This window comes from Zootoca vivipara, chromosome 14 (assembly GCF_965207765.1).
Source record: "Zootoca vivipara chromosome 14, rZooViv2.hap1.1, whole genome shotgun sequence".
In the NCBI taxonomy this organism is placed as follows: domain Eukaryota; kingdom Metazoa; phylum Chordata; class Lepidosauria; order Squamata; family Lacertidae; genus Zootoca; species Zootoca vivipara.
The window spans coordinates 14,098,224-14,125,630 of record NC_142597.1 but is presented as its reverse complement, the minus strand read 5'-3'; the positions used below and the strand labels follow the sequence as shown (position 1 = coordinate 14,125,630).

Below are 27,407 nucleotides of genomic sequence, written 5' to 3'. Positions count from 1 at the left end.
TTGCAACCTCTCCTGTTCCTGTTTTTGTTGTCTTACCAAAAGAAATGTTTTTACCTGTGACAGGTGTGACATCTGTATAATCTAAGTATATGGAAACACTCACGTATTCGTATGTGACATGTCCAAATTTCAACGCAATCGGTCAAGTGGTTTCGGAGAAAAGTGGAGACACACAAACATGGACATTTTACATTTTTATATATATAGATGAGAGCACTGGCAAATATCAATGATTTTTCCAAAACAATGAATACGCAAACAACAATTTCTGATCAAAACCCACATACTATGCCTCAGAGAGGCATTGTCATGAGCATCTTTCTGAACTAACTTGTTCCTTACCAGAAACATCCATTTTTATTGACTTGTTCTCAATTTTAAAACTAAAGCAACAATACATATAGATGCTAAAGCAACTTTCAATTGGTTAGACTGGTTTTAACATTGTAACACCCTACTGCACAGGGAACTTGAGCATCTAAGAACTTGAGCCCCGTCTACAACTTTCCAACAAACATAATAAACAAGTAGTATGGACAGTGTTCTTGAAACCACGAAAATGAATTTGACCAAACTGCAGGAGGCAGTGGAAGACAGGAGTGCCTGGCGTGCTCTGGTCCATGGGGTCACGAAGAGTCGGACACGACTAAACGAGTAAACAACAACAACAAGTATGGGTTTAACTTTCTGTAAATTTCCAATTCTTTCCTCAAACACTCAGAGGTGCCAGTCCATAAATAGACACCAAAAGGTGCTGTAATTTAAGATATTGCCATTCAACAGCAGTAGGTAGATGGCACTTTCACCACAATATTAAAAATGATCTGAAAGTATAAGGAAGATCCCTATGTCCCAAATGGATTCTACTTTCTAACTGACAATTGAATTACCCAATTAATCTATCCCCTTTTCACCTTCCAAAAAGGTACTGTATATGCACATGATCTCACGTTCAAGCCCTCGAATCAGTAGGCAGGGTTAGGAAAGACTCCTGTCTGAAACCCTGGACAGCAGGTAATATCATAGAATGGGAAGGAGGCCTGACCGATTTCCCCCTATATCAGAAGTCAAGTTATACCTGCTCAGGAGCAGTTAAGAGGCAGCAACTCTAGACAGAATTCTAAAAAGCCCCTTCCCCTTCAGTTTGTTTCAATTTATTTTTTCATAGATCAAAAAAATTATGCACAGATGCTTTAAAGGAGACTCAACAGTAGTGCAGGTATATCAATGCTGTTGAAGATACAGGAACACAAATTTCAACCAGATAAGCTTTTGGATCCCAACTGAATTTCACTCTGACGGTGTTCAAAGTGCAGTGAACTATTAAAGTGTGGTGATGTGTATCAGGCCAAAGGTAGCCCAGGTAGTCCAGCATTCCCTTCTCACAGAGGCCAACCAGAAGCCCAAACATAGCAAGCCCATTGGTGGGAGGTCCAGATTGGTTCTGGCAGTGGGCTTGAACTGCACCAACCTTGCCACACCTCACCTCTCTACCTCCCAGGAAGGTGAAGCAATGTGACCACCTGGAAGTCATGTGAGCAGCTGTGCACCACCTCAATGCCCGCTACTGGCAGTGACTTACTACAAAAGAGATCTTGGGATCACCCTGGATGAGCTCAATTAAAATAACTCAAGTGTATGTGGCAAGTCTGAGAAAGGCAAATTCCATGCTTGGGATTATTAGGAAAGGGATTGCCAGTATTTTAATGCCCTTATCAGGGCCGTCTTAAGCCCATCCAGCACCCTGGCGCTAAGGTCCCTCCAGCGCCCCCCTCCAGAGCCTCTCCAAGGGAGTGCCAAGCGGACCGTGGCAGCAGCGGGAGGCCACCTCCAAGGACTCCGCGCTGCGCCTCCTTCTTGTTTCCCCAGCGCTGGGTTCCGCTCAATCAAGCTTCGCCACCAGCGCGCGCACCGCGGGACCAGCAAGAGCTGCTCGTGCACTGTGCGCGCGCTGGTGGCGAAGTTCGACTGAGCGGAACCCAGCGCTGGGGAAACGAGAAGGAGGCGCAGCACGGAGTCCTCGGAGAAGGAGAGAGATGCGGTGCAGCCTCTCAGCTCCTGGAGCGCAGTCCTGGTCAGATCGCCAGAACCCTGCGCTCACTTGGCGCCCTTCCAGCGCCCGACGCCATGGTTCTCCGCGCCACTAGCCGCTATGGCTAGGACGGGCCTGGCCCTTATATAAATCTCATTTGCAGTACTGTGTACTGTTCTGGCTACCACACACACACACACACACACACACACACACACACACACGTGTGTGTGTGTAATTTAGCTATTAGCTGCTAGATGGCCTGAAAGGGGGATTAGATACTGTTATTCTGGACTCTGCTGAAACAGTAGCTGCCAGCAAACTTCAACCACACAGTAGATGGATGGATTAAGGTGTGCATGGATAATTTCAGGTATCCTGGTCCCAAGCCATTTTGGGAGTCATAGATTAAAAACAGCACGTTAAATGGGGCCCAGATTCAGCTGGTAAAGCTGAATTTCAAATTGTCACTTGAAAAATATGTTCAAGTGACAATTTAAACCTGGGTCTTCTCATTGGTCCTCTAACCATTTCAGCACACTGCCAGTTCAAATCATGCTAGCTATCCCTCTGGTCAGGCTATATGGTAAAAGTGCAAAGGATTTCTGAGCTTGTTCCTCCTCCCTTCTTCCTTCCTATATTTAAGCACATCGTTATGCCATCCGCACATGGGAGAACCTGGGAATCACCTAGCCCTACTCAGAGGTAGGTTAAGAGCACAAGCTTGTGCATGCCTACTCGGAAGTAAGTCCCATTAACGGGGAACTACCTCCCCCATCCCGGTGAGCGTAGGATTACAGCCTAAACGGAGGATTCCCCCCAACCGGTCTTTTCAGGCATGCTAAAATGGAAGGTTTGGGCATTGATAGCAATTGCGGAAGTATCCGCAGCAGACGGTGCTCGCTCTCAATCTATGCAGAGAACACGGCGCTGCGATGGGATCCCGGATGCCTGGGGGCAACGCGCAGAAGATTTCTCATTGGACGCCGAGAAAGCGGAGAAGGACCCATTAGATTGAACTACTGCTCCCAGATTGCTCTCTGCGGCCACTCAAGGCTGTGTAAAAGTGACACAACCCTTCTGTTATGCAAAGCAAGGAAGGCTCAGAACTACGTTTCCCAGAGGGCACTGGCTGTGTACAAAGATGTCTCTGGCCTTGGACAGGGGAGCTGTTTGCACAGAACAGAACGGCAGAGACTGACAGGTGTGCGGACACCTGGATGAGGTCTGTTTGGAGAGCCTCCGGAGGTAAGTTTGGACCAGGAGAAAGAGGGGCTGTAAATAACGGGGGCTCGGTTAGCACAGTACTGAGGTTCTAAGGGCGGAAAACTGACGGGTCCTTTCGTTTTCAGTTTTTGATTAAAGCAAAAGCAGGTTGTGTCTCAGGCAGGGCAAGGGTGCGGGTTTTACGCATTACAGAGCTGTGCTAGAGAATCTTGTGCATATGCGTGGTGGAATATAAACTGTGTGTGTTTTTGTGCTGGTGATTACAGACCCTCTAAGTGTCCCTATTTTCCAGGGACATCGCTGATTTACAGAAGCTGTCCCATTTTCTGATTTGATCCCGGAATGTCCCACTTTTCCTTAGGATGTCCCTATTTTCATTGGAGAAATGTTGGAGGGTATGAAGTTATCCGACCCCCCCCCCAGCAGCCTGAAGGCAATTCTGTATAGATTTTTTCTTAATGTTTAATGTTTTATTATGTTTTTATATATGTTCAAAGCTGCCCAGAGTGTCTGGGGAAACCCAGTAAGATGTGTGGGGTATAAATAGTAAAATTATCATTATGGAATGGGATGTCCCTATTTTCATCGGAGAAATGTTAAAGGGTATGTGATTATATATAAACCAATTTACCTGGGGATAAGCAGCCCTGAACACAGTGAGCTTTACTTCTCAGTAAACACAGAAGTACATTGTTAGTAGCTATAATCCAACTCAAGATTGATTGTGCCCCCCCCCTTTTTTAAAAAAATAGTGGATGAATTTAAAACAGTGCTGCAAAAAACTAATGGTATACAGCAGGCACCCCCAAACTGCGGCCCTCCAGATGTTTTGGCCTACAACTCCCATGATCCCTAGCTAAGAGGACCAGTGGTCAGGGATGATGGGAATTCTAGTCCAAAACATCTGGAGGGCCGAAGTTTGGGGGTGCCTGGTATACAGTATCTTGTTGCACATGTGGACAATGAAAAATGTCATTCATTTAGTACAGCTAAGAAAATATGATGTGCTCCTTTTGTGCAATAGATGCAAAAGAAACTTAATAAAGATTTAACAAATAAAATGGAAATGGTCTGATAATGAAGCAGGACAGGTCGTAGCTCTGTGGTAGAGCTCTTGGATGCATAGGGTCCCAGGTTCAGTTTCCAGAATCTCCCAACTAGGGCTGGAAGAGACCCTTGCCTGAAAAAACTGAGAGCTGCTGCCAGTTGGTGTCGACAATATTGGGTTTCCATTCTTCCTTTATATTTGTTATACAGTATCTGAATACTATGCAAGAGAAGCTACTTAAACAAGTGATAAACATTGCAGATCTAGCTAGGTGCCACAACTTCTAAAATTTCCTTCTTCTCTGACACAGATTCACTGGTAGTTTTCAGACTGTGTTGTAGGAAATCATAGGATTTCTCAAAAACTTTTAAGGATTTTTTTCAATAAGGAAGATCAGTAATAAGAAACAAGCTTCCCTGAAAGGTTCCAACAACCTGCAGCCATAAGAAAATCTTAAGTGTGTGTGTGTGTGTGTGTGACTTATTTTGTTCACACAAGTTTATGGTGAAACCCAATAGGCCCTGTAGGTACTGTGAGCTCTAATTTGCACCCCAGAATGTATTTCGGTCTCCTCTACAATATGTTTGGGGACCTGGGGCTCCATAGCAGACAAGTTGATGCTGCAGAGATTTCCTAAAAGTAAAGAAAGGCTGAAAACCACTGGTAATATTCCAGGAGGGGTACAATTCAATAGTGTCTCTCCAAAAGCTGAACTGTTGGAATGCATATATGAGTTGAATGCATATAAGAGCTGAATGCATATATGCTTGTTGTGGAATTGGGATTTTAATCCACTTTTTTTTGTGATGATGACTCTGAGATGACAGATGGGTTGGTATTACTGTTTAACATGGAACTAAATATTGGCCCGTGTATTTCCTCTGCCCATGGATTGAAATGTTTTCAGGAGAACATCGGTGCAAGTACATGTTTACTCAGAAGGCCAGCTGAGTTCAAATGGTTTTTTATTTGCTGAGGCAGCAATGCTATGCAGCCTTGACAGAAAGTGCTGTCGACTTCAACCGCTTAGTACTTGAGTTAATATGGCTTGTATTTACTTATTTTCTACAAAGGGGATGCAACCGAATATTGCAGAGGCTATATATGTGCGTGTGCGTATTTTCTCCAGACATGAAACTTCGTAGGATTGCAAAGACACCTGATTATTGATTTCCCTGTCACCGTTTTACAAATATTTACCACAGCTTTCAAAATAAAAGAGCAATGTAGTTCTCAGGCTTGGCTTGTTGGCACGGGGTGGAGGAATAAATATTTCAACAGGGAGAACTTTATGCATGTGTGTTTTAAGACAACCTGCAAAAAAAGAGCACAGCAAAAAGCAAACGAACCACACATTGCGATGCTCTTAATTTTTATTTTTATTTGTCAAAGCAGGTCTGTGAGAGACTGAGCAGGGGCGTCTCCATAGCAACGCTGCATCTCTTCCCCCCCCCCCGCCCTCTGAGGAGCTGAGGAACTTCCCTCTTCCGTCTCCTCCTCCTTTACTGCGCTTGCTCTTTACCTCGGGGAAGGGGGTGCGGGTGAGAATCCGCGGAAGGACGCATGCGCGGCTCCATCAAACCCAAGCCGGCCGTCTCGCTCCTTGTAATCCGGAGAGAGGCGGGGGGCTGGTGCCCGGCGCGCCGCGCCTGCGCAGTAGCTTCCCGGTCGGCGCTGCCCAAGGAGCTTGTTATTCAGCTCAGTCAGCCTTTTCTGGCGGCCGAGGCAGCTGCTTGTCAATTGCCTGGGTCGGGTCAGCCGCCGCCGCCACGGACTCCGAGCGCCCTAGGCCGGCAAGTATCGAAGGCCCCCCCCCCGTGTGTGTGTGTGTGTGTGGCTTGCGACACACCTTTACCCTCCCCCGCCTCTCCCCCTAATTCTCTCTTCTGGGGGTTTCCCCTCCCCGGTCCCTCCTTTCCTAGTTGCAAGCTTAGACTAGGGACCCTCGATCCGGTTCCTCCATGCCTGCCTCCTAAAGCAAATATCCTCCTACTATTTCCTTTTTGACAACATCACACCTTTTTTCTATTCATAATTTTAATCATAATAATTTTATTATTTATACCCCGCCCCTCTGGGGTATAATAAATTACCTTGTTCTCAGAAACACTCTCTCTAATAATTGCATGCAATTGTTACCTGCAATACCTCCCCACCCCCCACCCCTTCTTTTGCTTTAATAGCATAATGCCCTTTTTATTTGTGCTCGCCATCCCATCTCTTCTCCCTGGCCTGCAATACATAACCCCAGATCTTTCCCCATATTTAAACCTTACACTCCTCCTCCAGTCGCTGCTTTGTTGCTCTGGCACCTTCTCTCTGTTTGCTGTGACAGGCATCCTTCTGTCTTTTCTGTTTTGGAGGACCACAAAACACACACACCCTTCAAACCTTTTGTTTCTATTCACTTCCCATGTACACCCAAACCCTTTAAATCTTGCATCTGCCCCCCTGCAATCCAACGCTGCTGCACCCAGTTCCCCTCGTCTGCTGTGGTTGAGCTGCCCCTTTTCTCTCTAATTTAGCTTCAGTGCTGGAATCTTACCCTCTTTTTGCATTGCCCCCAACCTCCATTCCCATCTTTTTCTGGGTGTTTCTGAGATCAATTTACTGTTGAAGTGTGCAGCTTTTTCTCATGAAATGACCTAAATTGCCATTTTGAGGTGGAGCGGCTGTTCCTTGGTGCTAAAGGTGGAAGATGGGGTGCATATCACTGCTGATTGTTTTATGATTTTCTGAAACTAGCACCTATTTGTATAATTTATAAGCCCCACCCTCCATCACGTGGTTCCAGAGTGGCCTGTTTGTCCTGTGTGAAATCTGAGCTTCTGACAGCAACTAGGAGACTGAGTCCTAACCATATATACTCAGAAGTAAGTCCTGTTGAAATCAGTGGGGCTTACTCCCAGGTAAGTGTGGCTAGGATTTTAGCCTGAACCAGGAAGTCCCTAGTTCAAGTATTGCCACAGCCACAAATTTGCTACGTGGGCTTGGTTCTCTCAGCCCATCATGGCTAATATGGGAAAAATCTAAAAGACACGGCTAATGTAAGGATTACTAAGAAACTTTCTTCAGGTTTTTGTGGACATTATTTTAACTGGAGCACTTGGCAACTTGCTAGGAACAGCACAAATTCTTTTTTGGCAAGAGGATGAATGGATAGTGAGATCAACACAGTAATTTTGTTCTCAAGTAGGATGATTCAGTGAGCTGTGCTTGCATACTGTAGTCCCTAGGTGGTGTTAGGCAGTATTTCATATACCGGAGATGGACAAATACTTGTTTCAGACTGAATAGCTTTTGTTAGGAAGAGATAATGCCCATTAGTGCGGACCTGTGAGACCCTATAATTCATAAGCATGCTTTGCATCTAACTATTAAAGCTCCTTGCAGTGGTGAGAAAGTAGTGCCATCCTTATTTAAAATATGAGCAAGCTGGGGCTTAATTTGGAAGGGATTTTAGTTGCCATTCAATATGAGTGCTCACTGGAAGGAAAGATCCTGAAGCTGAGGCTCCAATACTTTGGCCACCTCATGAGAAGAGAAGACTCCCTGGAAAAGACCCTGATGTTGGGAAAGATTGAGGACACAAGGAGAAGGGGACAACAGAGGACGAGATGGTTGGACAGTGTTCTTGAAGCTACTAACATGAGTTTGACCAAACTGTGGGAGGCAGTGGAAGACAGGAGTGCCTGGTGTGCTATGGTCCATGGGGTGACAAAGAGTCAGACACGACTAAACGACTAAACAAAAACAAATACAAATGTGTCATTCAAAACTATGCTCACTAAACTTAATGGAATTGCTGTATATGTATGGGATGCTAAGGCCAAATTTATACTGCTCATTTTAAACCAGTTTTTTATAATATTTTTTATTATAGTTTTCCGAAGTACACAAAAAGAAAAAGCACAAAAAGCAAGACAAAAGGAACACTACAGAAAAAGAATAGACAAAAAAGAAAAATACAAAGTCGAATTGTTGATTCCTTATTCCCATCACATTGTCAATAGGGACCCCCTCGGGTTTCCCTCCCTGTGGTCCTTTGTTAAAATTATGTTTAGCAAATTCTATATCATTTTAATCACCTTATAAGTCCTATTTTTCCTCTATCATCTTATATATTAAAAATTTCCACAGCTCTTTTACACTTAATTTCTATCTTAATAATTTACTTTAGCATATTTTTTTAAGATATAAATTAAAATCTTTCCACTCTTCTTCCATCGCTTCTTCTCCCTGGTTGCGGATTCTCCCAGTCATCTCAGCCAGTTCCATAAACTCCATCATCTTCATCTGCCAGTCGTCAATCGTTGGTAGTGTTTGTAGTTTCCAGTTCTTGGCAATTAACATTTTAAACCAGTTTGAAAGGGGTCTAATGAACCCAGATTCTCCAGTGGGGTTGTGGGAACAATAGTTTTATGAGAATGAAAAACTTACTTGCTAACAGATTCTTTGTACCTTCACAGAACTATGCTTCCCATGGGCTCTGGATGGGAGCCTTTCGCTAACTGTGTAAAACTGATTTCAGTCTGTAGTAGTGCAGACATACCCTAAAGAGAAACTTTCTAATGACATAGAGGTTCTATGTCTAATTGTTCACTTTGGAGTGACTGAACCATTAGTGGTCTAACAAGTCTAAACCTGTGCTGAGCAAATGAAACACAAAGAAAGCACACACACATTCTGCTCTGAACAGGAACGTGTGCTTTCCTGACATTCCTTCTAATTACCTTTTGCGGAACGCTGGAGGCAAAATGTGTACAGTAATACCTCGGGTTACGAACGCGATCCGTTCCGGATCGCAGTTCGTAACCCGAATAGTTCGCAAACCGAGCGTGATGGGCGCCGCCATTTTGCGCATGCGCAAAGCGCGTTTTTTGCGATTTTCGCGCTTTGCGCATGCGCAAAGCGCGCGATCGCGGCTTATACGCGCGCGGGGGGCGAAAACACTTCCGGGTTTGCGCAGTTCGTAACCCGAACTGTTCACAAACAGAGGTGGTCGTAACCCGAGGTACGACTGTATATGAAGGCATATATTAATATGGAACTTGAGAATCCAGTGCAAGACTAGGAACAATATGATTTTGTTCAAGATGGGTTACAAATAGTTTCTTTATAAATGCCAGTTGTTTGTTTTTTTCCATTTTCTTTATCTCCAAAAATTGCTAAAAAGAATGATTTCACTGATAGAGATCATGTTAGTTGTGATTTGAATAAAGGTAAAACTTGGGACACGGGTGGCGCTGTAGGTTAAACCACAGAGCCTAGGGCTTGCTGATCAGAAGGTCGGCAGTTCGAATCCCCGAGACGGGGTGAGCTCCTGTTGTTCGGTCCCAGCTCCTGCCAACCTAGCAGTTCGAAACCATGTCAAATTGCAAGTAGATAAATAGGTACCGCTACAGCGGGAAGGTAAATGGCATTTCCTTGTGCTGCTCTGGTTCACCAGAAGTGGCTTTGTCATGCTGGCCACAAGACCTGAAAGCTGTATGCCGGCTCCCTTGGCCAATAACGCAAGATGAGTGCCGCAACCCCAGAGTCGGTCACGATTGGACCTAATGGTCAGGGGTCCCTTTACCTTTACCTTTATTTACTTGAACTACAATGGAAATGTCTCCTGAGAAATCTCTATGTGGGACAAGAAGCTACAGTTAGAACTGGATATGGAACAACTGATTGGTTCAAAATTGGGAAAGGAGTACGACAAGGTTGTATATTGTCTCCCTGCTTATTTAACTTATATGCAGCATTCATCATGCGAAAGGCTGGACTAGATGAATCCCAAGCCGGAATTAAGATTGCCGGAAGAAATATCAACAACCTCAGATATGCAGATTACACAACCTTGATGGCAGAAAGTGAGGAGGAATTAAAGAACCTTTTAATGAGGGTGAAAGAGGAGAGCGCAAAATATGGTGTGAAGCTCAACATAAAAAAAAACCAAGATCATGGCCACTGGTCCCATCACCTCCAGGCAAATAGAAGGGGAAGAAATGGAGGCAGTGAGATATTTTACTTTCTTGGGCTCCTTGATCACTGAAGATGGTGACAGCAGTCACGAAATTAAAAGACGCCTGCTTCTTGGGAGAAAAGCAATGACAAACCTAGACAGCATCTTAAAAAGCAGAGACATCACCTTGCCGACAAAGGTCCGTATAGTTAAAGCTATGGTTTTCCCAGTAGTGATGTATGGAAGTGAGAGCTGGACCATAAAGAAGGCTGATCGCCGAAGAATTGATGTTTTTGAATTATGGTGCTGGAGGAGACTCTTGAGAGTCTCATGGACTGCAAGAAGATCAAACCTATCCATTCTGAAGGAAATCAGCCCTGAGTGCTCACTGGAAGGACAGATCCTGAAGCTGAGGCTCCAATACTTTGGCCACCTCATAAGAAGAGAAGACTCCGTGGCAAAGACCCTGATGTTGGGAAAGATGGAGGGCACAAGGAGAAGGGGACGACAGAGGATGAGATGGTTGGACAGTGTTCTCGAAGCTACGAACATGAATTTGACCAAACTGCGGGAGGCAGTGCAAGACAGGAGTGCCTGGCGTGTTCTGGTCCATGGGGTCACGAAGAGTCGGACACGACTAAACGACTAAACAACAACAACAATGGAAATAGCATTTCACACAGAGCTGATTTGACTCTTTTGGTAATTAATGAATTGACAGTATTTCCAGAGATTTCAGAAGCCTAGCAGTTTTTCAGTTCAGATATTATGCCAAACCACACAAACTATAGTTTGAAAACAATGTTTTCTGATGCTAGCTTTCCAGCCAACCCCAAACGATAGTTTGTCAATTCAGACACCACACTAAAATATGACAAAGCATTGTTACCCATGGTTGGATGCCTGAATTCAGACTTAGTTTAAGCATTTTAAAATGCATTTACTCACAGTTAGCCCAGATTACATTTCTCGTGGTGCTCCTCTGCCCGCTCCCCCCACCTTGATTCACTGTCTGCTGTCTAAATGTAGTTTGTAGATTACTTGAGGCAGAGAGCTTCCTTTTTTTCTTTACACCATTTTGTCAAGTGAGATGTACAGTGAGCATACAGTGTGAAGAAGCAGCACAAGGAGTGTACAACATTGACATATTAGAAGCTTACATTTTATTCGAATTTCATGCGCACTAGAATAAATTGCTTAGCCATTTTGAATATGGAAGACTTTTATTTCCTTTTAAGTGTTCACTAATTACAGACATTTATCGTTTGTTGGCTTCAGGTTTATTTTCATTGAAGAGCCTTCTCCGTTGTGTAATGGGATTTCCATACGCTTTGCCACCTTCTGCACTCACAATAAATATTCTCCGTGGTTAGGTTTGGCCACTATTTTAGTCTTAAAAGTGCAAGGACATCTATAGACCATTGCTTTGTTTTATATTATGCGTGTAATTTCATAGCTGAGAAAGCGGAGATTCAGAATAAGTACGTGAAAAACGCGTTTTGTGACTCTTTACCTCCCTGCCTCCTTGGAACATATGTATTATTTTTTTTGGTGAAGGGAAAGAGTGATGTAGAGATAAAGGAAGATTTGGAGAGTTAGGTTAAAGGACGCAAATGTTTTGGAGTGGTTTTGCATGTGGATGAGGGAACTGCATGTAGGTATTAATTCCCCACCTATGATGGAAACCACCTCCTAAAACACTGCCAACATGCTTCACAGCACCCCACATGCAAACCACAACAGCTGAATGCTTGGGCAGTGTGTGAATACCCAATTACTTGTGGTTGTTACAGTAGCTGGAATGTTTTGCAGAATCTTTGACATCACTACTTGAGTGTAGGTTGCAAGCAGCAAAGTTAAAAATTATCTCAGAACTTCATACAAATCAGAGATCTCATTATTTCTCATATAGTCTTGGGCAGGGGTCAGCAAACTTTTTCAGCAGGGGGCCAGTCCACTGTCCCTTAGACCTTGTGGGGGGCCGGACTATATTTTGAAAAAAAATATATGAACGAATTCCTATGCCCCACAAATAACCCAGAGATGCATTTTATATAAAAGGACACATTATACTCATGTAAAAACATGCTGATTCCCGGACCGTCTGTGGGCCAGATTTAGAAGGTGATTGGGCTGCATCCGGCCCCCGGGCCTTAGTTTGGGGACCCCTGGTCTTGGGAGTTGGAACACTTTTAAACATCTGTTATGCACTGCAGCTGAGAATGATTCAAATGAATGCAACTGTTTTATTTATAATCCATCACAAATGTGTTTTGTTTATTCAGTCATGGCAATCTCTGCTTTTCTCTCTCCTATAAGGCTCGACCAGTTTCCCACCTCTCCACAATGAGACAGTTCTGGCTTCACTTCTTCACTTCACCCTGTAGTTGATAGTTCTAGATGTGGAGGCAAGGCTGGAGTAGAGATGGCCGACAGTGTCAAGATCTTCCTTAATGATCTCATCAGGGTAAGTGTTTCCTTTTTATTATGGCCACCTATTTTTAAAGTGTGTTTATAGGCTAAAATTAGATACCAAGTATTTCCAGTTGGATATTAAGATTTGTGGATTCTAGTTTTCTAAGGTGCCAAGCAAGCCTCTTTCTCTCAGGCAAATATCAAATATACCCACAACGTAACTGGCTGTGTTTGACTATATAAATTCTTTATACAGTACATCATATAAGCATAACTAACACAACTCTTTTCACATTGTCTAATTGAGGAGAGGCAATTAAGGACCGACATTTAGAACAGGAAATACAACCCGATCCATCTTGAGAATAAGTTTGTCAAAGTCCTCCTTACAGCGGTACCTCGGGTTAAGAACTTAATTTGTTCCGGAGGTCCGTTCTTAACCTGAAACTGTTCTTAACCTGAGGCACCACTTTAGCTAATGGGGCCTCCCACTGCCGCCGTGCTGTCGTTGCGCGATTCTCATCCTGAAGCAAAGTTCTTAATCCGAGGTACTATTTCTGGATTAGCGCAGTTTGTAACCTGAAGCGTCTGTAACCTGAGGTACCACTGTATACTTAGCTTTTGTGTTTTCTCTTGCCTCCGGCATAGCATTCAAACATTTGTTAAGAATGGAAACCCATTTTTCAACAAAAATCTTATCATTCTTAAATAAAGTTTCACCTGTATAAATTCTCATGGTTTAGTTGTCCCACTCCAAGTAGGTTTCCCTGAGTAAATATTCATGTCAGACCTCCACTGGGATTTGGTCAATAAGATGGGAAGAGGGTATGGCTCATATTTGAGCTGGTAAAACAAGTGAGCTTTCTTCTTCCTAAATTCATCCCGTAGTTCGTAAATCAGAGTTGTCACAAGGTTATTGATTAATTTGTAAAACTCACCTATTCATTTTTCCCTCCACAGTTTCCCAAAAACTTGCTGAATTTGGGCCTGATTACAGTCCTATCTCGGAAGTCGAATGGAATCCGTTCCGGAAATCCGTCCAACTTCCAAAACGTTCAGAAACCAAGGTGCAGCTTCTGATTGGCTGTGGGAAGCTCCTGCAGCCAATTGGAAGCCGTGGAACCTGCGCCGGACGTTCGGGTTCCAAAGAACGTTCGCAAACCGGAACTGTCACTTCCGGGTTTGCAGCGTTCGGGAGCCAAAACGTTTGAGTCATAAGGTGTTTGAGTTCTGCATACGACTGCATTTTCTCTCTCTCTCTCTCTCCCTCTTTGTATAGGGAATTAAAGACTCCATATGGGGGATCTGGACAATCTCCAAGTTGGATGCTCGAATCCAGCAGAAAAGGGAAGAGCAGCGAAAAAGAAGAGCAAGCAGTGTTCTTGCCCAGCGAAGGGCACAGAGTGAAGAGAGGAAGCAGGAGAAGTGAGTTTGGGAGGGTTTGGAGTTGGATCACACTCCCACTTTCAATATACAAAGATAAGAAATATTTCACAAACCAAAGTAGGAATGCCTGAAAATATATGGCAATGGCACCATGGGATATATAGAAGTTGGAACCGTGTATTTTATACACGCATATCCCCCTTACCAAACACAATGTTTTCCATGGAGATCGTTTGTTAGGCGAGTGTTTGCATAACGAGCCTGTGATTTCCATTATTTCCTATGGAAATATTTCTAAGCCTCCCTCGCTGCATTTTCATTGGTTTCTTTCTGAAGCGGTTGCAACAAAAGGGGGAAAAAAACCAATTTGCCCTATCTCTCCTGCTCTCCGATTCACCCAATCCCTCTCCCTACCTCCATGGTTTCTGCCTGAACATTGCTGCTACCGACAAGGAAAAAACCACAGAACAAAGGAAACTGGTTGTTCAGATAAGTGAATCAGTGGAGTGCATAGCGAGGCTTGGACATAATTCTTTTTAAGTATGGATAAGTGAATTTTTGGATAGTGAGTGTGTGGATAGCAGGACCTGTGTGTATTTCTAAATATGGTGGGCTTTGGCAAAAAGAGAATTAAAAAGTAGATTTATTATTCTACTCAGAAATGGGTGTCCTGGTGGTCTCCCATCCACGGAACTGATCTGGTCCACATCGGCTCAGTTTCAACATCTAAAGTTATCAAACCAACCACTAGGTTGTGGATAAGTGGGAATTTGACAAGAGTAATTTAAGGTAGGTATTCTGGATTTTTACCCTGTTTGAGAGAGAATTGGGCAGAATGTACATTCACATCATCACTTTTCAGAAGCTCTCACACATTCCCCTTGTTTCTCTCTAGTGAGCCCCGGATAGTAAGCCGAATAGTTCAGTGTTGTGCATGGAATGGCGGTGTATTCTGGGTTAGTATATTTTTGTTGTTTTAAACATCTGAACATCATTTGAAATGATTGTGTGGCTTCATTACATGTTTGCTGGCTTTCATGCAGGAATCTTGCAAATCGGGGAGCAAACCAATAAGTGACTTAAATCTTCCATGTTAGATTGGTTTGCCAATGTTTTACTATCTCAAATCACATTTTATTTTTTCAGAGGGTTCCTGAAAAAGGGATTTGGATATGTGCCCTACTTAATTCTTCTGCTGCTTTGTTGCCAGTAATCATTGCCAGCTTCCTTCTGGCCAGCCTACAAAATGTATATGAGCCACCAGAATGTCTAGACTTACATTTTTGGGGAATCGTTGCCTTCATAAACCAGTCCTTTCATTTGTGAGCCTTTTTCTCAAACCTCAAAAACTTCTGCACATTCAGATCTAGAAGTGGTCTTGGGAAGAACACCACTGAACTGAATTGTGTATAAGAACCAGCTCAGTCTTCTGTCTTTGTGGTTAGTATAATGGATGTTCACAGCCTTGATTATTTATTGTGGGTTTTAAATTTCCATTTAGAGTGTGTCTTGGCTGGTGAAGTTTTAGTATGGAAGCACCAAAAAGGAACCCACCTAATATGGATTTTGGCTGTATTTAGAGGAAAAGTCAGAACACTACTCCTGGTGCTCTTTGTTTCTAGCTCTTACTCTGCTGTGTGCATGCAGACATATTAAAGACATATAAAAATGTAAAGAGTGTTACTGCCTGGTTTCTAGTGGTCAGGGGGCAGAATTTGGGGGCCATGGCAACAACCCCCCCATGGCGGCCATCTCTGTAACTGCCTCTCCTTAAAACAGGGTTGGGGAACCTTTTGGCTCTTTCCAGAAGTTGCTGAATTACAACTCCCATCATCCCTGGCCATTGGCCACACTTGTTGGGGCAGATTGGAGTTGTAGTTCAGTAACTTCTGGAAGGCCAAATGTTCCCAGCAACTTCCTTAACAAAAGAAAAAAGAAGAAAAGAGTTGTTCAAGGTGCTTCAAGGTGCATGGGCAATCCCTTGTGTGTGTCTTCTTGTACACCTGTCTGTATGTGGAGAAGAATAATACACACCTGGAGGAAACTGTAGACTTTGAAAGCAGGCATCCCCAAACAACTCCCATGATCCCTAGCTAACAGGACCAGTGGTCAGGGATGATGGGAATTGTAGTCCAAAACATCTGGAGGGCTGACGTTTGGGGGTGCCTGCTTTGAAAGGGTAAACTAATTTGCAAATATACTGTATTGGCCTGAATATAAGCCTCACTTTATTCCCAAATTCTGACTGCGAAAAGTTAAAGTGCGGCTTAAATTCACGACTTTATAAAAATGGGCTTTTACGATATTGCTGCTAAAACAACATATGGTAAAATGGAACAAAAAATGTTTTATTGCCCATTTGCGAGCTTGAGACTGCTCATTTGCCATTTGTGGGTGTGAGTGCCTGCGGAATTGTAGCAATTGAATAGCGATTTGTGATTTTAGCGATTGTACAATAACTTTTGCAGACTTGCAAGATCAAAGGCTTAAATTGAACGGAGTTACAGTTCTACCAATGGCAGCGAATTTCAGCCTGCAATCCAATTTTAAGGGAGTGGCTTATATTTGGGTATTGTCTTTTTTTTCTCCCCCCCCCCTTCAATTTTAAAGGTGTGGCTTATTTGCAGGTGCAGCTTATATTCGGTATTGGGGATTTCAGAATTATTGCTAAATTGTAGAATGGAGCATGTCTGTACAAACATGTTAAACTGTACTGATTTCCTTCTTTGCTTCTTCTTCTTAGCTTAGTCTCCTCTTGTTCTATCAGGTATTTATACCTGTACTTCAGTCAGCCACAGCACAAATAATCGGTAAGTATTAGAAGTGCCTTTTATTAGCTGCACCTGGTAAGACAACGTTAACTGTTGACCACAGTAGTTCAGGCACTGGTGACTTCAATATTGAATTACTGCAATGCCCTCAGTGTGGGGCTTCAGTGGTGCTTGACCTAGAAACTTCAGTTGGTGCAGAAGGCTGCAACATGCTTGGTGATGGAAGTGAGACCCTATCAGCATATAACCTCTGCTCAGAGATCTGCTGTGGTTGATTATTGGTATCAGGCTTTCCTGTACAGTTCTTTGGTGCTTGCTTAGAATATTCTTCTTTAGGCAAGCCTATCCTGGCAAGTAAATGTCGATATGTTTTTGATCTTTTTTTTGCTGTTAATTTTAGTTTCCTTTAAATGTTTTAAACTTTTTATTGATAATTTTAACATTTCTTGTGAACCCGTTAGAGGTTTCACTGCAATCAAGTGGTGTATATAAATAAATTTCGTTAAATCAATTAAAACTGCCAGGAGACAATTGTTTGCATCTTGGTTAGCCAGTCATCAACTCATGGCAACCTGAGGGGCCGTGGATTTGTTTCTGGAACAGCAGCTACTAGCCCTGCATGCCAAACCTCTTTGGAAACTGATGGGAATCTTCAAAAATAATTTGGGACCTGGTATACAGGCGTCTGCCACTCAAAAACAGGCTGAGTGGGAACTGCTAGCTTTTGCCATCTCCTTCAGTGCACCTGAAGTAGCTTTTTGGCTCCTGTCACGAGCCTTGTAGAATTCACAGTACTTTGGTCCCGGACATTGGGTGGCTGATTTTTGTATCTTTGTCTCTGGAAGGTGACCCCTCCTTACATGGTGATGTCTGGTCCTGGCTGGAATTTATCCTCACCTCCATCTTCAGTGCCCTTTGGGTTCTTCCCCTCTTTGTGCTGAGTAAAGTCGTCAATGCCATCTGGTTTCAGGTAGGTGACCTTGCCAGGAAGATGATACTCCCTTTTGTGCAATGCTTATCAATGGATGATCTCAGTACTTGTCTCACTAACAGCAAAATCTTTTACTAATTTATTCAGAAATAAGAACACTGTATTCAGTGGTGCTTATTCTCTAGTATGTTTAGGATTGTAGCTTAAGGGTGTATCTCATTTGGCTGGTCCATAATGTGGTACCGCGGTTTAAGTACACAATTGGTTCTGGGGAGCCGTTCGCTCCCAGAAAAGTTCTTAAATGGAGCAGTAATAGCGTGCATGTGCGAAGCGCCGATAGAGTGTTTCTGCGCATGCGCATGCTCCTCAGATCGCTTCTGCACATGCGCATGCTGCGCAGACTGCTTCTGCACATGCGCACACTGTGCAGATCACTTCTGCTCATGCACACGCTGCAGAACCTGGAAGTAAACACTTCCGGGTCTGCGGAGTACTCAAACCAAAAGTACTCAAACCGCAGCGGACTTAAACCGAGGTATGACTGTATCTATTTATATCTGTACACACACACACACACACACACACACACACACACACACACACACACACTGCATGCAATCAGACACACTTAAATATACACACATACATCCAGTATTTTTAAGGCCGCTCCCCCTAAGTATGCTGTCCCAGCTTGGCCCCCTTTCGGGGTGCATATTGCAAATTCAGCAGTATGTAAAGGGAAAATGAATACATGTGTGATTATGTACAGATGATGTGCACCTCATGATTGGTTGTGAGCGGCCTGGAGGAGGGTGGAATCTCATCAGTTTCCAAAGCAGAACAAAGTAAAGTGATAGTATTAGGAGAAGTCTATTACTGCCCTTACTGCCGCCTGTTTTGAGTAGTGTATTGAAAGCTTTCATATTTCATTTCTTAAGAGTGGGAAACAGCACCTTGGAAGCTAAAGCAGCAGTGTTGAAATGCAGGACAGTAACAAATGCTACTGACTCTTACCTTAGGAAAGAACATGAATGAAATCCTTGGTTTTCTGATGAGATATTCTGTGTTTTCTTTTTTAAAAACCAACTACAGATGTTTTACCCAAGATGGTTTATATTTACTATGCCTGTTTTTGTTCCTTGTACAAGCTGCGTTGTGATGACTGTGATCCTAAGTAGTCAGAGGATCAAAAACATTTCCCTGTGTTTCAGGACATTGCTGATCTGGCTTTCGAGGTATCAGGAAGAAAGCCCCAGCCTTTCCCCAGCGTTAGTAAAATCATTGCTGACATGCTGTTTAATCTCTTACTGCAAGCTCTTTTCCTCATCCAGGTAAGAGCAAGAAAGGCCTGGCATCTCTTAATAACAACCCAGTTGCTTAGTACTGTCTGGCAAATGTCTGGCAAATTTAAGACTAAATAAAACTTTTATTCTCAGTAATAATGGAACTCATAGGTGGAGAATACTTTCGTTTTTATGAATCTTTTATTTGTAAAGGGAATATTTGTATGAGTTAATGCTTTATAGTCCCTTTAGAGCTGCGGTGTATCTTTGTATTTTTGTCCTTCCAGGCTGTGAAGCTTTATGGTTTACATTTTTGATTCTTTGTTTCTTTTCTTTTTGTTAGATTTGCACCGTTTTTGTTGTTGTTGTTGTTGTTGTTGTTGTTGTTGTTGTTAATAAAATTAAATTAAAAAATAGCAAGGAAGGCTTGGACTGGCTGCACAGACACTTAACAGAATAGTAAAAATTGGGACCTGAATATGGTCCTAGGCCTTGTACATCCACACTGTACATGTAAAGTATATTTATACCACTTTTCGCAGTCATTACTTCTCCCAAGCATTATGGGAACTGTAGTTTATCCCTCGCAAAGCTGACAGTTCCCAGGATTTGGGGGTGGGGAGGGAAGCCATATTCTTTAAATGAATAGTGTGGATGTGAGCTATGAGGCAAAACCTGGCATCAGTCAGGCTTTTAAGAGACCAAATTCTGGATTCAGACCGTGAGGTACCTAAAGTAGAAAGCTGCTCAGGAAGCTGCATGCAGGTAAAATATTTCCAGATGACTCAAGGGTGTGAACTGAGTACCTCTCCTGCTGCCGCTGTAACCTCTTAAGAATGATTACTTAAGCAGCTGTTGCCTTGCAGGAATGATGGTTTAAACTTTAGTCGTGCCCAAATAATAGAGTGTATGGGTGGCAATTAATGGATGAGAGAAACAAAAGCTTCTAGTCCCTTAATTTTTTGGCTTTTGGGGGGCTAAATGATGGCGCTTCTGTTGTGATTGGAAGATACCTGCTTTGCAGATACGAATGCCTCTTTTTAAGTTGATTCCTTCTTGCCTTATGCAGGGGATGATTGTAAGCCTGTTTCCCATTGATATCATTGGCCAGTTAATTAGCCTGCTTCATATGTCGCTGCTTTACTCACTGTACTGCTTTGAGTATCGTTGGTTTAACAAAGGTAAGTGCTTCTCTTTGCTTCCTTATTCAAATGGCTGAGTTTTCTTTAAAGCTTTAGGCCGGTCCATACATATTTACCTTTCTTTTGTTCCTGGGGTCTCCGTGGCAGTTGAGGGTGACTTATATGGAAGAGTCTCAGCACCAGCCCTCGAGATTTATGACACTGTCATGGGAGCTTTTAGTGCAATCCACCCATCCCATGTGCTTAATGGATATAAATGTTTACCACCACAAATGAGATTTTGATCATCTATGAACTGTCCCTCTGGTGGTGTGTCTAGGATGTTGGGGTCAGGTCAAGGTCAGGTTCCTTTCTCTGCTGATCTGCGAAGCAGATTGGGAAAGACGTTGAGAATGTTGCGGTATTTCAGTCTAATCTGCTTCACTGGGTTATCGTGAGTTTCTAAAAATGTCACTCTGAACTTTATGGAGGAATGCAGTGTGTGTGTGTGTGTACTTATCCAGAAGTAATTCCTGCAAATTCATTGAGACACATTCCTTAGTAAGCATGCCCCAGCTGTGTGCTGGCAAAAGACCATACCACAACGTATGACCCAAGTTTTTGGTATCGTTGTGAAACTTCCATTTGTTGCGAAACACTGTGAGTTCGACTGCGCAAGTTTGCAAATGGCGTTTGAGGGGCTTCCGCCCTTTTGATGTTGTTGCAAAGAGATCTAGGAATGTGAAATCCAGTATCTATGTGTCTTTGCCTCCTTTTAACACATTGTGATTGGCTTTTGTCATGTCAGGAATTGAAATGCATCAACGATTATCCAACATCGAAAGAAACTGGCCTTATTACTTTGGATTTGGCTTACCACTGGCCTTCCTCACTGCAATGCAGTCTTCTTACATTATCAGGTGATTTGTTCGGGTATATTTTATTTTGATATTACAGCAGGCAAATGTAAAATCAAATGTACACAAGATAAAGCAGTGGAACAGGAAGGGAAGGTGTGGGGTTAAAGCAGCCACCCCCAACCTGGTGCCCTCAAGATACTTTTGAATCCAACTTGCATCATACATGACTATTGACTATGCTGGCAGGGTCTGATGGGAGTGGTAGTTCAATAACTATCTAGAGGGCACCAGTTTGGGGAAAAACTGATTAGTGCAAGTAATATTGAGTGAATGATAAGAAAACAGAATAGATGATACTGGTGTGGGGCAGGGAGATAAGGTGTAAAGACAATTATTGAGTCTAGAGCAGGCCCCCCCCCAAACTCGGCCCTCCAGCTGTTTTGGGACTACAGTTCCCATCATCCCTGACCACTGGTCCTGTTAGCTGGGGATGATGGGAGTTGTAGTCCCAAAACAGCTGGAGGGCTGAGTTTGGGGGTGCCTGGTCTGGAAAATAGATACCCTCTTTCAAGAGTTTTATTCCCCTTTACCACATAGCATGCTACCGGTAATGAAAAAGTGGAATCTAAGAATAAGATTTGTATGAAAGAGGACTTCAGCTCTTTCACAGAAATTCTGATCCACCAGTGTCTTGGGCCAAGATCACACAGATGTAGTGCTGAGATCCATGGATTTGTGAAGGGGTTGGCATCCAGCTGTTGCACCTACCCTTTATAGTGGTGTATTGAGTAGCATCAGCATAGATAGGGGGCTGGGCACTTGCCTGGGGAAGGAGTGTACTGAGCATGAAACTCTTCTAAGGCCTTTGCATTAGTGCAGTGGACTGCAAGGTGTGAGTGAATCATTAATAGTGGTGGTTTGAGTAGGATTAGTACCTCTAATTGTTTTCTCAAATTGGTGTTGGTGAATATTGAGTGTGGGAAAAGAGCTGGATCTCTGACCAATTTCATAGTTGGATTTCTTAACATTAAAAAGGGTTGCAGCAAAACGTGGCAAAGGACAATGATTAGACTTGCTTGTGCGATAAGAATTTGCCCCGAATCTGCATTCGCAGTTGTCTTGTCTCCGCTACCCAATTCCACAATGTGGATATATGCTTGTGTTCAACTTGCACAATGTTATTTGCTCATAGGTTGACTTTCACAGATCTACAGAGATACCCCCTAGCAGTAGTTCTGTATCTTGTGCCAATAGGTGCACGTGTGTGAACAGAAACAATCTCATAATAAGAATGCTCTGATTAATTTCTTATTTCTTTTCTAGTGGCTGCCTGTTCTCCATTCTTTTCCCTCTGTTTATCATCAGCGCCAATGAAGCAAAGACACCAGGGAAAGCATAGTATGTATTCTCTCTTCCTGTATGAAATGATGGGAAAGAAGTCTACCAGTTGGCTATGAAATCTGTTCAGTTCTTCACGCGGCTAACTGCTTCTTGCCATCTTTGTGATTTTGTTTACCCCTCTGTTGGTGAACTAGATAACTTTGGGAGCCCTGATGGCAAGTTTAACATTCTCAGTATTTCTGGTGTGGGGTGTGCTTGCTATTTGACCAGCAGAAACTGGAGTGTTGAGTGGAGAGAGAGAGAGTCAAAAGAGGCATTTATCTTCTGTGTAGAGTAACCGGGACAGAGTTAAGATTCCCAAAATGACTACAGGTGCCACTTGCGGAGACGACTTTTGTGGAACGCTGAGACTTGAATCTCAGTAAAGCAAATTGCTGAAGACACTATCCTATCTGATGCATACCGTAGTGTATACAGTTGCTCCCAACTGTGCTCAGCTACAAAGATCTATAAACCCTGAATGTCCTACAGTCTGCTCATAAAGTACTTCAGTTATGGCTGCGTGAAATGCCCTTAGGTTGTGTTATGGCCCTTAGAGTGCACGCACATAGGCATATATTGTATGTTTTGTGTTGTGAACAGCCCTGTGATCTTCAGATGAAGGGCAGTATGCAAATTAATTAAATAAACAGTTTTGAAAGTGTTACTTTTAGACCGCTTGGGAGTAGGGCTGCAGAAAGTTAAGCACAAAAGAGCATGTGCACCTGCGTATAATATTTCTGAGCCTAAACAATTGCACTCAAAAGACAGAATTTCAGTGCTAGGTCCCCTTAGAACAGGGCTGAGAAACCTTTTTTCCAGCCGAGGGCTGCATTCCCTTAGGGCCAGTTTTCCAGAGGCCGCATACCAGAGACAAAAGTGGGTGGAACAAAGTATGTGATTCTTACTTTTGCACAGTGGAGCTTCATTCCAGCCATGCAGGAATGACCGGCAGGGGCGAGGGGGCGCCAGGATCAGCCTGAAATCAGGTTGTTCCGACCCCCTCCTCCCCCTCCGCGATCAACCGGGGCGGGTGGAGGGAAAGCGTCCCTTCTAGCCGGCTGGCTGTGGGGTGGGTGGAGGGAAAGCCCCAGAGCCGCGCAAAGCGTTTGGCTGGCTTTCCCTCCACCCGCCCCACAGCCAGCCAGGGAGAAGGGAGACGGCACCAGGCAGCGGGGCAGGCTGGCCAGCGGCCCTGCTTCTAAGGGGGGCAACTGCCCGCCTGCCTACGCCCATGCACGCAAACATGCACTCTCTCTCCAGGCAAACAAGAGAAATCATCATTCCAAGGAGACATGCCAGGCATGCAAAAGCACTAGAGTGTGGGCCAGGGCGAATGAGGGGTGTGGCTTGGGGAGGGAGTGGCCTGAAGAGAAGCACATGAATTGTGCTGTTTTTTTCATTAACTGATGCAAGGCAGAACTCTTGCAGTGAAAGGTCAAAGTGCTCAAATCTTAATTTGGACCAGAAAGCCTTTGGCTGGGAGCTAATAGCCATTTCTCCCCCTTGTGTTCCAGCCACTTCCAGCTGCGCCTCTTTTCCTTGGTGGTCTTCCTCAGCAACAGACTCTTTCACAAGACGGTTTACCTTCAGTCTAGCCTGAGCAACTCTGCTTCAGCCGATCGACTTCAGCCCTCTCCACACTCATCACCTGCCAGACAAAAGGCTGCTTTGGCGCACTGAACCATAACCAAAGCAGAGAGGGAGGAAGAGTACTGTTCCTGGCTGCCGTATACATGGAGGGCAGGCAGTGTTCTGCTAAGGGGCTTGTGCATTCCCCTCCCATCATTGTTGTGAGCCCCAGTTGAATACCAGCTCTGTGTCACACTGAGCGTGTGGAGTAAAATATGTTGGGGGGGGGAGGAGGGAAGGGAGCAGTAGAGCCTGGGTTTTTTAAACACCTTTTGTGAGTTTTTCAAAAGCTAGGTTCTTTGCTTGTTTTCACAGTATGCAATGAACCTGTGTCTATACTGGTTGGTGGTTTTGTTTTTTGTTTTTTTATATTTCTCCACCTGACCCTGTGCCATTTCCCCCTCCTGATGAATGATTTTTTTGTAATGCATATTTTGTTGTAGCTTTGTGATAACGCCGATGGGGTCTTTCCAGTGAACCGCACCAGGAGTGTTTGAGTTTTCTCAATGATCGTAGTTCTTTGTATAGCATATAACTCAGGTCAGGATTTTGTAATCCCTGTTGTGCTGAAATGAAAAGTGGATCATGTAGCTCTAGGTTCAAGATCAAGACACAGAATAGGAGGATTCAGCCCCTCTTTTTTTTGTATTTGGTGACAGCTGTACAGTTCTTTCTGCCAACTGACACACTTTGGTCGTGTCACTTTAAAGGACCTTGATGAGTGCCACTCAAACTGTTTTATGCTGGAAGGGATCTCCTTTAATGGATGAAACGAATTCCTAACCTTAACAGCAGAATGTATGGATATATTTTTTTTAACCTACATCCTTGGAGCTCCGCTTCCCCCCCCCAAACCCCCCCTCTCCTTCTGAACTTTCAAAGGGAAAATATGAAAAGTGTACGGGTAAGTTCAGGCACTGAAATGGAAACATGTTAAATCTGTGGCTGGGGTTGTAGGAATTGCAGTGTAATATTTTGTTAATGGAAAGAGGTAGGTGTGTGTAAAAATTGGTGTCTTTATAGATCCTGGTGGTGTTTGATGGCAAAAACCACAATGGCAGTTTCAAAGGATATCCACGAAAAACAAGAGAACTCTCTTTTTTCCTACAGCACTTCTGTACAGGGTTTCAAGAGGTGTCACTCTCTCGTTAAATCTAGGTATGGTGGGTGTGCATTTGCAGCAAAAAGACTTCAAGTCACGATTAAGAGGCCTCCAGCTCATATGTCGCCTGTCTGATTTGCAATTGTTGTCCCAGCCAAGTCAGAATGATGTATGCCGAAGAGCTCCTGTGTGGTTGTAGTTGCAGCTGAAACTAACTGCTAGTCAGCTCAGGATATGTGATATTTGTATGTATCCGTCTGTCTGTGTGTACATATGTAACTGTGTATACACAAAGGAAGTGCAAATGATCCTGATTTTAGACAGTGTTTCTCATGCATGTCAGACTTCTGTAGGGCCGAAAACTATGAAATTCAAAAAAGCCCTTTGGTTTTTGCAGAACTGAGATCAGTCTACAGATAAACTTTTTCTCTAGTATTTTCACACTGAAATATTAAATTAAAATGCAAAAATGACTCAACAACCTTACAGGACCTTGAATTGATTTTGTGATTGAACTCTGAAGCTAATTTCATTGTGGTGCTGATACAGGGGAGAACTTGGAGTTGCGCTCACTGCTAATTTTTATATATTTTGGAAAGTTGCATTTGGATACCTTTTAACATATTGGGTTGTATCCAGCTAAGTACTACTCATAGTTGACCCATTGAAATTAATAAATTTAAGTTGGGCATGCCCATTAACTCCAGCTGGTCTATGCTGAGTAGGACTAGCACTGGAAACAACCCAGTGGAACCACATTTTGAATTACAGTTCCCGAGATCAAGGAAGGAACAGGTTTTCATTTATTCTTGGATATACAATCGTACCTTGAAAGTCGAATGGAATCCGTTCCGGAAGTCCGTTCGACTTCCAAAACGTTCAAAAACTAAAGTGGAAGCTCCTGCAGCCAGTTGGAAGCCACAGAAGCCCTGTCAGACATTCAGCTTCCAAAAGAACATTTGAAAACTGGAACAGTCACTTCCGGGTTTCGACAGGTTTGGGAGCCAAAACGTTCGAGAAGTAGGCTGTTTGGATTCCAAGCTACGACTGTAACAGGATGCCATTTGAACTAAGATGGTGGACTGAACCTTTCAAAACTGCACTTAATTTGGGTTTCTTAGAACTCCCAAGGCTGATAATGAACTAATACTTCTTTTAAAATAGGTTTTCTTGCATTGTTTTTTTACTTAAAGATCTAATGGCCCTGGTTGTCTGAGACTACACAGCCTAAGTATTTTCGCTGGGCCAAAAGCTTTGTTGACATCCATGGGGCTCACACTAGAGCGAACATGGTTAAGGCTGGGTTATATAATCAAGATAAACCAAAGAGGAGCCTAAGCTTGAAAGTGTTCCTAAAGAGGAGGTGCTTCTTATCTCAAGAGTTCCATCAAAGGCTGCTGAGAGATTCAGGACTAGGAAACAGCTTTCATTTGGACCCTAGCCCACCAGAGATCATCAACCAGCATTACAAAGGCAGTTTCAGTCCCATGAGGCAGCCTGAATCCTGATTGGAAGGGATTGAAATGGTCTGTATCCTCCAGGCATGCCTGGAGTTGTTCAATGACCACTTGCTCAAATCACCTTGCCCAAGAATGGAAGGCTTGAGACTGGGCGATAGTTGGACATGATGGCTGGGTCCAAAGATGGTTTTTAAGAAGTAGTTTAATAACTGCTTCTTTAAGTGGGTCTGGGAAGACTCCCTCACAGAGGGAAACATTCACCACCCTGCGGAGCCCATCGCCCTGCTCTGCCTGGCTCGCTTTTATAAGCCAGGATGGGCAAGGCTCAAGAAGACAGGTGGTCAGTTTCACTTGTTCAAGCAGCCTGTCCATACATGCACACTGAAAACTGCCTGAATAAAAATAAATTGGTTTTGGTGGAACAACTAGACATTACATGAGAGTGACCAGCCTAAAGTTAGCCAAGAGGCATCATATCTGGGGAGTTTGAAACTGGCTCTCCCTCGAGTCTTCTACCTTACCTGCTGCAGCTCATGTAATGTGTAGCATGCTCCTTAGGAGAGGGGAAAACTGCCTTTTAGCACCTGCATATTTCCTTGGGAATGTGTTATACTTTGAGAATCAAAGCTTTAAAATCGAGCTTTTCATTTTATAATTTGTTCTTGTAATAAAGCTTTGCTCTAGTTGCAAAGCGGTTTGAGATCCAGGGTGAGTGGTAGTAGGTTTCTGTACATTCACTACACAACCATCAGGAGTCCTGTGTGTGAATGCTTATCAATTATTATTGCATAAGCTCCTGTGGGCTGCAG

At 43.6% G+C, this 27,407-nt stretch overlaps 1 protein-coding gene across 2 annotated transcripts; it reads left to right on the top strand.

Annotated features, from left to right (window-relative positions):
* The first annotated feature begins 3,166 nt into the window (after window positions 1–3,166).
* EI24 (EI24 autophagy associated transmembrane protein) lies at window positions 3,167–25,619 on the top strand. Of its 2 annotated transcripts, none has more exons than XM_035139596.3 (11): window positions 3,167–3,280; window positions 12,577–12,724; window positions 13,952–14,097; window positions 14,954–15,014; window positions 16,802–16,868; window positions 17,675–17,799; window positions 18,972–19,091; window positions 20,113–20,224; window positions 20,973–21,084; window positions 22,348–22,422; window positions 23,922–25,619. In XM_035139596.3, the coding sequence occupies exons 2-11, from the start codon at window positions 12,683–12,685 to the stop codon at window positions 24,085–24,087; spliced, it is 1,026 nt and encodes a 341-aa protein (XP_034995487.1). In that variant the 5' UTR covers window positions 3,167–3,280; window positions 12,577–12,682; the 3' UTR covers window positions 24,088–25,619. The 2 variants fall into 2 exon arrangements, with proteins under 2 accessions (XP_034995487.1, XP_034995488.1); XM_035139597.3 differs by lacking the exon at window positions 3,167–3,280 and adding an exon at window positions 6,024–6,100.
* Window positions 25,620–27,407: the final 1,788 nt, after the last annotated feature.

Bases quoted from the DNA above. Each gene is read 5' to 3' on its own strand.
- EI24 (XM_035139596.3), top strand. From the start codon at position 12,683: ATGGCCGACAGTGTCAAGATCTTCCTTAATGATCTCATCAGG. The intron at 12,725-13,951 runs GTAAGTGTTTCC...CTCTTTGTATAG, and splicing joins TCCTTAATGATCTCATCAGG to GGAATTAAAGACTCCATATG. The intron at 14,098-14,953 runs GTGAGTTTGGGA...GTTTCTCTCTAG, and splicing joins GAAGAGAGGAAGCAGGAGAA to TGAGCCCCGGATAGTAAGCC.